At 35.3% G+C, this 14133-nt stretch overlaps 1 protein-coding gene across 8 annotated transcripts in view; it reads right to left on the bottom strand.

The window, feature by feature from the left end:
• ZCCHC7 (zinc finger CCHC-type containing 7) overlaps positions 1–14133 on the bottom strand; it is a 119708-nt gene that overhangs the window by 34392 nt on the left and 71183 nt on the right. For all 8 annotated transcript variants that reach the window (XM_026099382.2, XM_026099384.2, XM_026099378.2 and 5 more), the window contains 2 exons: positions 4020–4063; positions 944–1069 (listed from right to left, as the gene is read on the bottom strand). In XM_026099382.2, the coding sequence (XP_025955167.1) occupies positions 944–1069; positions 4020–4063 (170 nt within the window). The remainder of the gene's footprint in view (positions 1–943; positions 1070–4019; positions 4064–14133) is intronic.

The following is a 14133-nucleotide window of genomic DNA, read 5'->3' as shown; positions in this document are numbered from 1 at the left end:
TTTCTTGAAAGCTTAAAAATAGAACCATATAATAGCAACAAGCTTCATCACATGCAACACCATGTACTGAGGTGATCCGTAACTACAGTCTGTGCTATAGATGACTAACCCACTTGCCTTGTGGTTCATATCAATGAGTGTAAGTGCCTGCATGAAACAATAGAGGTAAAATGTTGAAAACTATTCTTGGGCCATAACTGCATCCGTTTAGAACCGATTTCCTCAGTGACTGAGTGTGTCATCACTTTAAGGCCTTACATTTCAACAGGCTGAGATGTAATCACAGAGAAATTTGCTTTATATTGAAATCCAAACTGTCAGTGTGGGGAATAGCCTCAGAAACTGAGAGATGTGGATTTTTGAAATTTTTATTGTGAGGACCAGTAAATCCATACTCTCATGCAACTGCCATCATTTCCTCACAAGATAATGATGGGTTTTTAAACCTCTAACCTCAGGACAAACTTTCAAAATATTTGGCATTTATTAGGACTGCATGAAATTAAATTTAATTTAATCCTTTCAACTTTTAACATTATTCATATCCAGATTTATTATATAGATATTCTTCTTTCATTCATTTGCTAAGGGTGATTTTGGATTCCTTAGGCTCTCCTTGTGGAAAATCAATTCAAAAAAATTTTATACCTTACAATTGTTTTTTACAATATAAAAAATATGTCCTTATTTTGTAGTTATGTCTCTTTCTGCTCCATTTATGCTTACAGACCTTTTTCCTTTATAAAATGGACAAGAGCTATCACCTTCACAAGACAGCTAATTTTATGAAGTAAACTGATTTTTTGCACGGTAAGATATCCCTCAGCCTGGAGCAACCTTTCAATGAAATAATAAACCACTAAAGCAAAGGTTCTAATGGCAAACACAAAAGAGCTTTAGAAACAACAGCTGCATCTAAAAGTAATTAAAACATTGCATTTACCCTTGGAATAGGACAGTTTTTGGACAAATGACCAGGTCTACTGCAGTTTCTACAGGTAACATTTTTATCAGCTGTATAGTATCGGACACTTGTACGCCTCACAGTTGCATAGTTACAGATCTGTGCCTGAGGAGACAAAAAGAGAAAAATGCATTTATCATTTTTGATTGTACGGCTTAGTGCTTGCTAGAACTGCAGATTTGAATGGGTCACTGCTGACAGTGTTCAGTTAGAAATCTAATCTTTTACAAGTACAATTTACTTATACAGGTTTCCGTTGGATAATTCTGTTCTAGAGAAACTTGTATTGCTTAGAAGAAAATTACTGTCTTGTTCAAATTTCCACTTTAGGACATTCCTTTTTGCTGTTTAAAATTACAGCTATGAAGTTTTGCTTTCTCTTGCTGAGTTCAGACACTTTTATTCACTAGGCTATTTCACGATGAACTGAAATTTTCCCATAATGCAAATATAACTAACATTAACTGCAAGTGCAAGTTACAAGTTCCCCAAACAAATTAAGGGAAACTTTTTCGCAAAATACAATGTTATAGAAGTTTAGACCAAATCTGCAATTTGCAATTGTAAAGAAAGGTTAAAAAAAAAATAGAGAGAAAGAAGCTGGAAACCAGTCTCTTCCAATGACTTTGCACATTCTGAAGAGGCAGACAGAACTGAAAATCCTCTCATGAACTTTTTTTGCCTAGTAAACATCATAGTTTTTAAAAAACTGAAATAATATTCCAGATAAGTGAACAGAAGAGGTACACAAGAGCATTTCTCTCAAGCAAAAGAGATCATTAATGTCACCCAATTATGTAAGCTTTATTGGACCTTGGAAAAGAAATTAGAAGGAATGGGGCAATTCAGTTGAAGCTTAGTGTTCTTGGCTACTCCAGTAACTAATGCAAATATTTCAGGATACAGCCTAATTGTACCAACTACCAAGTTGAGCCCAACTTCTGTAACTGCAAGGAGGCTACTAACCACAGTAGATCTGTGGTGCAGACTGTGCTGCAAAAGGAATAGAGGGAGTAGAGATTCAGCTTCCACAAAATAATTATTAGTCTCTGAAGAGACTGGGAAGGAAGAATTAAGTTCATCGTTATAGAATGATGAACTCCTCTTTGGAGAAGCTTCCATATCCCTCATCCTCTTCCAAAACTGGTTCAGAGGAAGTCTCTACCCCAACAAATAAACCTCTTTCTACTTCATCAGAGCTCAGCTTTCAACAGCTGTTGTATATTCAGGGAAGAACATTCTTAAAACTTCCACAGAAAAATTACAGCTGGATTTTTCATTGTAATTTATCTTGTTCAGCTTGTTCCTTGCTTTCAGAAAGAAAAAAAAAAAACATATGACATCTACGGATACCGCTGTCCTACCGGATACCGCTGTCCTACATATTGCTCTGAATGGAGGAACCCAAATGCAGAAGCGGAAGTAGAGATATAGGAAAGCATGAAAAATCTGATCACGAGAGAACAGCTAGCAAAAGACAGGTAAATTAGAGTAAATAGATATTATCAAGTATCAGGTTAAAGTTCAGTAACTTAAAAAGCAAAAAATGTTTGGAATTCTTAGGAAAGAAATACAGAAGAATACAAAAAAACATTGCTATTCACTGTATAAATAAATGGCACACATTTGTTCTGAATACTACATAAAGTTCTGGACCTTCCTCTTAGAAAAGATATAGCAGAACTAGCAAAGGAATACGGAAGGACAGCTAGATGATCAAAGGTATGGAATGGCTTCCCAAATGAGGATCAAATATGCAAAGTAGCAGTTTTCAGCGTAAAAAACAGGTTTTTTTAACTGTCTGTCCTAATACAAGAACCAGGGGTTAAATCAAATGAAATTATAAGGTAGAAAAGCTCCAAACAAACAGAAGTCAGTTTTTTTACAAGATATTTGTAAACTGTGGAATTCTTTGTCACAGGATGCAAAGAATACCAAGTACTTGTGCAAATCTATGAAATTAAAAATACACCCAAAACACAAAGATATCCCAACACCTTTTTCAGGAAATTGCTGAACTGCAAATTACTGAAAACAGGAAAAGTATACTGTACACTTTACCAGTCTTCTGTTCTTCCCTGGGCATCAGAAACTAGCAGTGATAAGGATTCTAGGCTTTTGGTCTGATCCACACTGTTATTGTCATGTTCAGTCAGAACAAATGAACAGCAGGCATCCCAAACACAATGTTTTGGCCTATCCTAAAAACAATTAATACTGGACTGTATCTCTTCACTATAGTGAATGAAATTAAGGTGCAAGACAAAACAGACCAAGGGTATGTAGAAAAAGGAACCATCTGCTGGAAAAAGTTAGTTATGAAGCAGCAACTTCCATGTTAGACAAGCCCTTAGGAAAGTCATCCCAGCTGGCAATCAATTTTGCCAAAAATCCTTTAGTGCTTTTATAATAAAGCGCAATATTTTAAAGAATAAGCCTACAAATGCTAAAGAAAGGAGAATGGCTTTAAGCAATAACAGTAGGTATATATTGTATACAGGCATTCCATTAAGTAGGGATTATTCTTAGAAGTAATATCTATTCTTTTGAAATATTAACTAATTACCAAATAAAGTAAAGTCTGTCTAAATTGTAACTTCCAAGACCCATTCCTAGGGTCCTAGATTCCAGCAGTCCATTAGGTCAGACAGCTACTTGTGTATCACAGACACTTTTAAAGAAATTAGAACAAAACCCTTTCTCCATTTTTCTCCTTCTCCTGCTATTAATACCTGCATGAATGTCTTGTATTTTTAGTTCATCTATTCTTTCTGCTCACTCCATATCTGATCATCCCTTTCTGGCATCACAGGTGACTGCTGTGAAAAATGACCCTGCTATTAAGAAAGAGGTATTATGCTAGTTTGAAAATAAGGAGGATTGACAGTTGTCTGAGAATTACTCTCCCTTATGTAACTTTTCTTCAAATAAAGAACAAAGAAATGCAGAAATGATGTACAAAGATGTTTTTATACATCTGTATTTGTGTTTTGCCATGTACAATCAATGGGTCTAAAATAAAAAAAACATGGAACAATTTGGTTGTCTGTGTTACCTCCAAGTCTTTATTACTGATGGACCAGTCCACATCAACTTCTCCTGAAAAACAGAAATGTAATGAATTATATTAAAATTATATTGATATTTGATTCAGTATATTCAACTATAATGATTACTGCAGTTATTAAAACTGACACTAGACTCTGAAAGTACCACATGAGAGAAACTACTTTTATTTTCAGTAAAGGAAAGCTTATCAGCCTTCTTGGCACCAAATCTGATTCACCTTAAAATCAACACATGCCCAACTGTAAGTGGATTTTGACACCTTCCTCTTGCTGCGCCCCCATCCTCACCAACCAAAAAAGTGTTATAAATTCAGACAAGGGCTGAATTTACTGAGATGCAGGGACCTGAAAGTTCTGATCACAACCATTTGAATTATCTCTGCCTTTCCTCATGAGGATCTGCAACGCAGTTCACAGTTTGCCTAACTGAATGGGAGCAAATGGAATAAGAAGTTAATAAACAGCATAAAATATAGCTTTCCTCCTTGTGAATTCAAAATAATCTATGCCTTCACCACTGCTTTCTGACTGCTGCATGCCAAAATGAGTTTATGCATCAACTACAGCCATTAAAACTGTATGCTAAGTAACTCTATTTTCAAAACAGGGTTTGCTAATGTGCAGTAAATAAGGACTACACACTAAATTACCAACTGTCATACTATAACCTTCTCATACACAGATTTTTTACTGGCAGAAGTACAAGAAAAAAAAAGAAAAAAAAAGGCAATAAGCTGAAAGAATCCCTAGCATGGATGCTGCTACAGCTGTTTAAAATTTCTTTATGTCAACACTTCATTTCTCTCACTGTGTAAAGACAACAGTACAACTACATTATCCTTTTCATCATTAAAAGAGGAATTAGATCAGCAGAGGTGTTCGCCCTACCTATACTCATACAGTAAATATTACAATCGGTGTATAAATAAAATCTATGCGTTTGCAGACTGTTTAATGCAATGTGTGCCATCCTGTTCCTACAGTCCAAATCTGAAACATCTGTATGTGCTACTAACACAAATCACAACAACATCAAGAATTATAAACACTATGAAAAAACAAGGAAGAACTTATCCAACTGCTTTTGATCATACTATTCATTTCCAGTAAAGGGCAGATGACTAGAAATTTAAATTAGTGCCATCTATAATGTCATGTGTAACCCCTCTGCTACTGAAAAAGTCAAGAAATTCAACTCAAGTGAACACAATATACAATATCTAGATATAAGTTGGGAGATACAGACATAAAGTAAAAACAATGGGAGTTTTCAAGCATAATACCTGTTTGCTGCTGTTCCTCATCCAAAATGTGGGGCTAATAATATATGCTCTGCTCTCAAGAACATTCTGTAAAATATTTTTATTTGAAACACTCACTAACGCCATAGCAATAAGCATCACAGAGATGTTAAAAATAAATTAATTGGTCTATTTGCAGAGTGCTTTTGAGTGTTGTCTAGTACCTAAGTCATGAGTTGCATAGCAACTGGGAAAGCAAAAATCCAAATGGAAGTATCAAATGGATACTTCATCCACGCATCACACAGAATAACATGTGATATAGATAGTGTTATATAAGATGTGATAAGATAGTGTTATAAATGTACACCTGGAAACAGCTTCCTCAAGACTGCTTGATTTCCAACAGCGAGGACAGAAGGGACAGCATCTTGCCAATTTTCTTTGGTGGAAATTATTTGTGAACATCCCAAAATAAGACCTTTTGGTGTCTAGTCATAAAAAATAAAGAAATACACTTACTAGCAAATTTGAGTACATTATTTTTTACTTGGAAGCCTGTTAAGTAAATTCCTTCAAAAAAAAAAGGATATTTGTAATTTAAAGCTCTAGCCTGGCAATCAATGCTGCGAATGCCTTGTTTCACATAAAGGCATATTTAGAAAGGTTTACAGGCTACAGACCAAAATTACAAGTGAATTAACTTCTGTTAGTCATTGGGCATGTCCACACCTATTTGAGTACAAACAAAGTTTGTTTTCTTTACTGTCAAAACGCCCAATTTCACAAGGGAAAGCCAGGATATGGTGATTCAAAAATGTCTAATGTTAGAAACTAGAACTGCTCAGATCAGAAAATAAATACAAGAGCTCTAATGCTGAATGAAACATTACAGTACAATCTCTCTTTATTAAATCTGTTCAGTGACCTGAAAATTAGGTCCAATTTACCACAGAATGAGTAAAGCTTTGGTTTTACTTACAAAAAATGCTTATGACTGAAGTATGTAGAAAGAGCTGTGCTTCAGCAACAAAAATCTTGGTGTGGAGACCATACAGAAAAATTTGCAATGTTTTTTCTCACTGACAACAGCATTTTATCTGGCAGTCCACAAGCCGTAATTTAGTTTGCTTAGTTTGATTAACTTGTTCAAAACATACTTCAAACCTTTTGGTGGCTGTATCTCTGAGCTGACTTTCTGGCCACTTTATCTCCTGCCAGTCATTCTGCTACCCACTGCTTGCCTTTCAGTGGCAGTACCAACCAACATGCAGAAGACTTCTTTGTACTATGCTCTTCCTGGTTTGTAGCATCCATAATCTTTGTTTTAATTTCTTAATATTCAGGAGCAGAGCACCAATCAGACAGCCACCTAGGTGACAGGTTTGAGGCCAAAGATTTTAAACACTTCTTCTTCTGAGGACTGAACTTGCATTGGTCTGCATGCCTATCTGTCTCCAGAGCTGGCAATCCTTATCATCACTGTGAAGTTCCCAAAGAAGCCTCCTGTTCCCATTCCATACACCCTGACCAGCAGCCCAAGATTCCCTCCCAAGACTAAGAAGGTAATTTTTAGAAGACTACTACATTTTTCAGTTTCTTTTCTACTTTCTTGCCTCCCACACAATCAACCAAGTTCACCTCCTTCTGAAGAGCCTCTGAGCTCTTTTAGATCAATCAGGGACACTTGGCAGGAACAAGATGAAATGAGATGGCCATGAGCATTTTGGCTGAGCATCTGTGGGAGTCAAGATGAAATGAAGAGGAGCTGCTTGGCAGGAATCAGGAGCAGAAATGAGGTGACAGACCTAGTAATCTACAACTCATGCACTGGTGATCCTTCTGACCTGGTGATGATGGGGGCAAAGATACTTGTGGGCATTGGGAAGGAAGAAGAAAATTGTTGACCAATTTGAAGACCAGCCAGAAATTTGCAAGGTGGAAGAAACAGCCAGGGCAGCTGGAAAAGGCTAGCTGGAGAATAGGAAGCTATTCTTCTTTAGTAGATTAAGCTACATGGGAAAGCCATCTTACCTCGCTGAAAATTTTCAGACAAAGTACAGACATAAAGTAAAAACGTGCTAACTACCAAAAGTTAGTTTATCTAGCAAACGTTGGTACAATGAAACTTGCTTATCGTGGTGCCAAAATCTGATGTTCTCCAAGGCAAACTCAGTACAATATTGACGTATTTTATCCTTTTTTCTTGCTTTCTGCCTGTTACTATAAAAATACTATAATGAAGAAAACACAAAATTCAAAAATTTTCTCACTAGAAATTTAAAATAGAACAACATTAAAAAAAATTTTGTCCTTTCAGTTAATTCTGAATTTTTGAGAATAACAATATAGGTCTTAAAAAGCAGCATAAAATTTTAGGTCAGGAGATAAACCATCTTGAAATAACGATTCTTTATATATGGACTATACGAACACTTATTTCTGTTCTTTGTGTAGGGTTTTCTTCTTCTTTCCTCAGCCATTTGCTGAATTATCATTGGTGGCTGCCCTCAATCACCAATTCACCAACAATCCCAACTTAAATTTTCACAAGATTTTCATGGTTGCTCTGATAGAGCCTGCAAAAGGTTAATGCTTCCCCTTAATAATACAATTCTTCTGAAGTCAAATCTGTAAATTGCAACCATATTGTACTGGAATTCAGAAAAACTCTAGAAATAAAGTTGTTATATTTGATTTCACATCATTTTGGGCAACCGTTTCATTTCTTAAAAAGTAGTTCTGTGAGCACAGCAGCTAAGGAAGATAGATTTCCTATAGATTTATTAAGTCCAGTGCCTAAGGTGTTTCCAATGGCAAGTGTGTTGCCATGGCAAGTGCCAACTCTCAGGTGCCTAACACTGCATGGACTCACACTGCAGCCTAAGCATTTTAGAGTTATTTACTCTGTCTTGCTGCCTATTTTCACAAAACATGTTCAGGCCATTTTTTGAGAGATCAACATCTCTGCCAGACCTAGACAAAATGATCCAATGTGTTCAGAATGTTCAGCAGGATGCAGGTGGGGGATGGGAAAGTGACATACATAGAGTAGTTGTATCTCTCTAAAACATCAGGCTATGAGTACTTCCTTTTTATTCTTCGCAGCATTTCAGCGAAACAGCAGTTCAAAAGCTAGTCAGATAATTTCTGTCATGACTTTCCTCCACTTCTGTGAAGGAACTGCACTCTCATCTTGCAGCCAAAAAACTTCCATTGTTTAACGTGATCTGCTAGTTTTCACAGTATATTAATAACTCTCCCACAAAGTCTTCAATAAATCTGCACTTTTAATCCTTTCTCATCTTCACTTGTTAAAAGTATAAGCTCTCTTTTATGAGACTACATTAATTTCTATATTTCAACAAGAAAATTATGACTGACTTTGCCATACAAACTTCTTGTATTTATACTTGGAAAAAAAGTTTTTGTCAAGTTGCAGAACAGTGAAGCAGAGAAGGAAAGAAGAAGCCTGAAAAATGACAGACAGGATTCACTATATATATAGTAATATATGGCTTAGATGAAAATGAAATCTCTGCTCAAGGATTTTCTTTCTTAAATTATTATACTCTGGTTGTCCTGCATCCCTGTACAGTAGGATGAATAGTAAGTAACAGCACTGCTTTTTTTTAAAGACAAAGTTTCAAAGTCCATTAAGATTCACATGTATTACTACACAGCATGAAAATGTAAATTTTAGATCAGGGCTCATGGTGAACTCAGATTTAGAACAACTGTTCAATGTGCATTCAAGCTTTCTTTTTTTAATTCCAGAAGGGGGTGTGGAGAGGAGAAGTGAGAAAGGCTAGTACTCAAAACTTGAAATTGCCCAGAGGAACATTTTCACAGGAGAAAAATGACTTAGGGCAAACAACAAACTGTTCAGAAAACTTCCTTATGTGTTGTATAATCACCAACAATCCCAACAATTGAACACACTAGCCCAGCAATAAACGGTACCGTTTGGCTTAGACTTTGATCTCTGGCAAAAGTTACATATTCTTCCCCATTCAGCAGAGCTGTAAGAAAATGTTCCTGTTCTCTGCACAAGTTCATCCTATCCCGCAAAGGGTTCTTTGGTTACCTTATCTAACAATATTGAAAAACTGTATAAGTTGGACATTCAACTTTGCAAATAAAACACTATTTTCTAAAATGGGAATTTATTTCTCCTGCTGGGAACATACATGAAGCCATATATTCTATCTAGTTTATTTTATAATCAAGTCACTGAGACAGGCTATTTCAGGCTGTGGCAGTATGGTATGTGGCCTGCAGGGTGAATAGGTTTCAAAGCAGGGCTTTGAAAATTGGATTTTGACTGCTAATTAATATAGGACATTACAGAATACAGAATCCTAATTACATTCTATTGTAAAGTCTTTATGGCAAGGACTGTTTCAGATATATCTTCGTACAATATTTACCATGTCAGGACACGGCTTCTGACTGCTACTGGAGCATGAATATTATTTTTAAAGTGACATGCATTAAATGCCCACAAATGATCTGGAATTTTAAGAATTTCATGTTGTGACATTTTACATATGTCCACAAATTCCTAACCTTGTTTGAACCAAAGTTATTCAAGCATTACTGCAATGAAATCTATTATAATGAATTTTCTATTTTTAATGTTTTAATAACCCTTCTCCAAAGGAAAAAAAAAACCCCACTCTCTTCATCAGAGTTTGCAAAGCATATGAATTAAGTTTTCTATAGCTTAGTACTTCTCTTCTAGGAAGATGCATTCAAGTACCTATACAAATATCTATGTACATATGTACATATATATATGCACACACACACACATATAAAAATCACACCAACATTTCTGAAGTACACTGTCTTCTCTACAGCAACAGAAGACTAAGTGTGAACTGAAAATAGGACTAATCTTGATTATTCTGCTTAAGGTTCCTATTCAAAGATCATCTAAACAAAGTGTAGCTCAGGTGCCTAACACCCTAAAACACTGCCCATTGAAAGAAGAGTACCTTGAGGTCTAGGTAACTCCTTGCACAATCAGCAGATTTTAAAGTGTCCCGAGAGACCAGTCACAGATCTACATCATGAATTTCTGGTTTCTCCCAGTTCTAATGGTGAATGGTAACTTCACCTGAACACAGAGAACTCTGTGGAGAACATCACAGCTAAGTGATGCAGCGAATCCAGAGTGGATGAGCATACATATCATTCAATTATTTGAATTAGAACCATTCTGGAGATGAAATGCAACCAACTGCTCTATTTTTCTTAGACACCTCAAGGATTTCTCAATTTTGCTTTGATGAGAAAAGGTGATTTATGTAAAAAGAAGACACCTGCTGTTGCAATGGATTATATGTCAGTACCTCTTTAGCACGAAGTACTTTAAAAGACACCTAAAAATTCCCGCAGAGAAATGAGTTGTTCACAGAATTCCAGTCTGAGAATTTTCTCACGGCAAGGAAAAACTCTCTGGACTCTTCACTTGATATATAATATATATGAGCAATGATCAACCTATTTTTTTCAGTGGGAAAATACCTGCAATATTTTATTTTTAGTAATCTTCATTTGATCCAGCATGGTGTTTTTTAAAAGCATTATAAAATCCCAAAGCTGACAATGAACTAACAACAAAACTCAATCCAGTTTGAAATGAATTAAAAATTGGAAGTCAATTCAAACAACAGCAATATTGGCCAAAGAGCATATCTGAGTAAAATAAGAAAAAAACAGACCTCTGAATAGTCTCACATAAATGATAAAAAAATCAAGATCTATTAATGTAACTTTAAACAAACTTAAGCAGCCAATGCCCATGGGAGTAGACTTAACTGTCACTGCCAAAACAGAAAAGTCTGACAGTTGGAGGCTATGACATGGTACCTATAATCTCTAGGCAGCATGTACTGTTGGGGCCCACTGTAGGGCTAAAGCTGGGAGTTTCAAGAAAGCTCACAGGTCTTGAGGTTTAATATACATGAATTAAAAGTATGTAATCCAAGCAGAGAGGCTGGCCTTTGATATTTAAATCAGTCATTTAAAATGACAAAAATCTCCCAAGTGTTAGTAGTACAGCCTTTTTTATTGAATGTTAGGCATCCCATACACCCATGAATTTCGGCTATGTATTTCTTTTCTGTGTAGTATAACTGTTATACAATTTTTCTAATGATAAATCATGCAACTTCTTCGATATTTACACATTTTCCCATCCTACCTCAACTCTATATATTCTTATGACTATGCGTGGGTAAGATATTTCACATAGTAAATGGAATACATATACAGTGAAAAAAGCAAAAGATAAGTCTGTAATTCATATTCTTGAGGAATATATATGCTATTAAATTATTAAAATGTATATGCACATGTTAAAATACACATACGTGGTGTGTCTTTTCTATTATGTAAATAAGCATAATTTTTTATCTGTTTTTTGTGTCCTGCAGTAAATACTACTTCCTTTAGACTTGACCACTGCCAGCAATGTTAATTCACAAAACTCAGTGGCTCATGATTTTAAAAGCTTAGCAAAACATTTGCAGAACAAAGTAGGTTTTTCTCTCTTTTTGGTGAGTACAAGTATGGGGACCACAGGAACAGTTACATTCATGGCATGGTTGGTCTACCACACAGTCGGGGGAATTCTTTAAATAGAGCCTGTCAGTCTCTTTGCCCATCAATGGGATTTCCTTCTCAAACTGCTGATTCGTTCAGGTACACAACAGAGGAAATTTCAGTTAACCTTTGTTTCACCCCGGGGAAAAATCTGTCTGAAAAGTATAAAATGAATAGATTAAAAAAAATAAGCAGCTCAGCTGCAGGGCTATTCTTCCTAGTGTTCATAGCAGTCAAAGTTAAACAGAGAAAAGGAAGCAAACATGAACGTTTTATTCCCACCACAGAATAAGTTATAATATATAATTTAGAAATTCAGTTGGCTTTACTTCGATTTCTGATTTAGCAAAGGAAAGACTGAATACAAATCTATTCTTCTAACAGGGTATGTCAAGAATTCACTTTCTGACTATTTCCTATATGATTGGAAAAAAAGCATTTTAAAGTATGTGATTAAGTTTCCTTAAATACCTTTGACACAGCAACAGTTCTTGGTGAGGAGAATAATAATAAATGCTAACTCAAAATTATATGTGAAAAAACACATAAACAGATAAAATAAAAAATTTAGTCATAAAATAAAGGAAAGTTTAGGATAGATTAATGACAACAATGGCCTTAGACTGTTCTCTGTAAGTTATTCATAAGAAGTAAGTTTCAAGTAAAATTATAATTTCAAAATAGGGATAATGATTTTGATTTTCTGGTCTCATTCATTTGACAACAAGCCTGTAGTATTCACTCTGGTATCACACTGAATGTTACCTTATAAAGAATAAATAAAAACTTCATATGTTTGATTATCCCCAGAGCTTGGGCAGTACAGGTCATGGTCCCAGCATGTAAAACTAAAAAGCATCCATTGCTTTAAGTTCAATAAAAGTGATATCCTAAATTTCTTATGAGAAAAATAGAATCCCAAGAATAGATTGTGCATGATGTACTTTAGTATTACTAAAGTTATTTGCATATTTTAAGTGATTGTCATTGGGTAACAGCCCTTTTTTTTTTTAAGTGGTGATAAACAACTTCATCAAAGAAGCAGTCATGGAGGACACCGGAGGTTTTGGCAGCCGGATAAGCATGCAGTTGACCTTCTGTTGTCGTGGAAAGTGTAGGAGACAGTTTGTGGTTGGGGTTGAGTACTTTTGTCAGATGATTCAGCTAAGACGACCATAGGGAAGACAGTTTAATTCTCAACACTGTCAACCATAATCTTTAGGTCACAGAGGCAAAGGAAACTGATAGATAGCTGAACGGAATAATCACTATTTTCAAAGCAATCAATTAGATTATTCACATATCTAAGATGACAACAGTTATTTTCTGAAGTCTACAGTTTTGAAATTATCTTTATAACTATGATTTTTTAAAAAGGCACGATGCTCTGCAGCATAGGATTTTGTCATCAGGTGGTTGACAATTAGATTCTTAAAAATATCAATGCCATAGAATGGTGTATTTACACATGAAAAAAGACTCTGAAATGATTAAAATTATTTTAAAATTATGGTAACATACTCTCATTTTATTTTTCCTATCCGTACGTAATAGGTGAGAGGGGGGTGTTATTTCTGCAGAACAGTGGATGAAAGGAAAAAAAAAAAGATTCTGTAGTATTTTCCAACAAGATCCCTTCTTCTCCAGTAAAAGGGGACTAATTTCCTATGTAATGGCAAAGGCATCATTAATGCATCACTTTTTAGTATCCCATCTAAAAAAGATTAGCTGACAAATGCCAAATATGCATGCATCCATTCTTCTTGGGACCAGACTTAAGGCATTTTGAGTGGCTTCTGAAGGTCCTTCCATTCAACTATCTTCATCCTTCAGGTAACTAAAAACAAATGTGATTTATTGACCACAGTTTGTGTGAAGTGGTATTTTCACTGAGTTCATTCTTGTATAAAATATTTTGACTTTTATTTCTTACTATCATGTGTAAAACATGCAATGATTATTCTTATACTCAAAGAGCTATTATCTGAAGTCATTCTATTTCTTGAGTAACATATCTGTGGCAATTAATTTGCTATAAAAAGGTCTGCTGCTGATCCTTTGAGACATTCTCATTAGAATTAGATATTTTTTCCTCCTGAAATAACTCTAAAATATTCCATGGACAAACTTGAGGCTTAGGACCAAGATGAAACTGAATTTCTTTTTAACTGGTTATTAAATGAAGTGGCCACAGACACTTTATTGCTGGCCTCTGTGGAGCACCATTGAATGTCTGCCAGATTCTGAG

The sequence above is a fragment of the Dromaius novaehollandiae genome, chromosome Z, assembly GCF_036370855.1.
Source record: "Dromaius novaehollandiae isolate bDroNov1 chromosome Z, bDroNov1.hap1, whole genome shotgun sequence".
Lineage (NCBI taxonomy): Eukaryota > Metazoa > Chordata > Aves > Casuariiformes > Dromaiidae > Dromaius > Dromaius novaehollandiae.
Note: the sequence above shows the minus strand (reverse complement) of the source record. Positions and strands in the feature narration are given on the sequence as shown.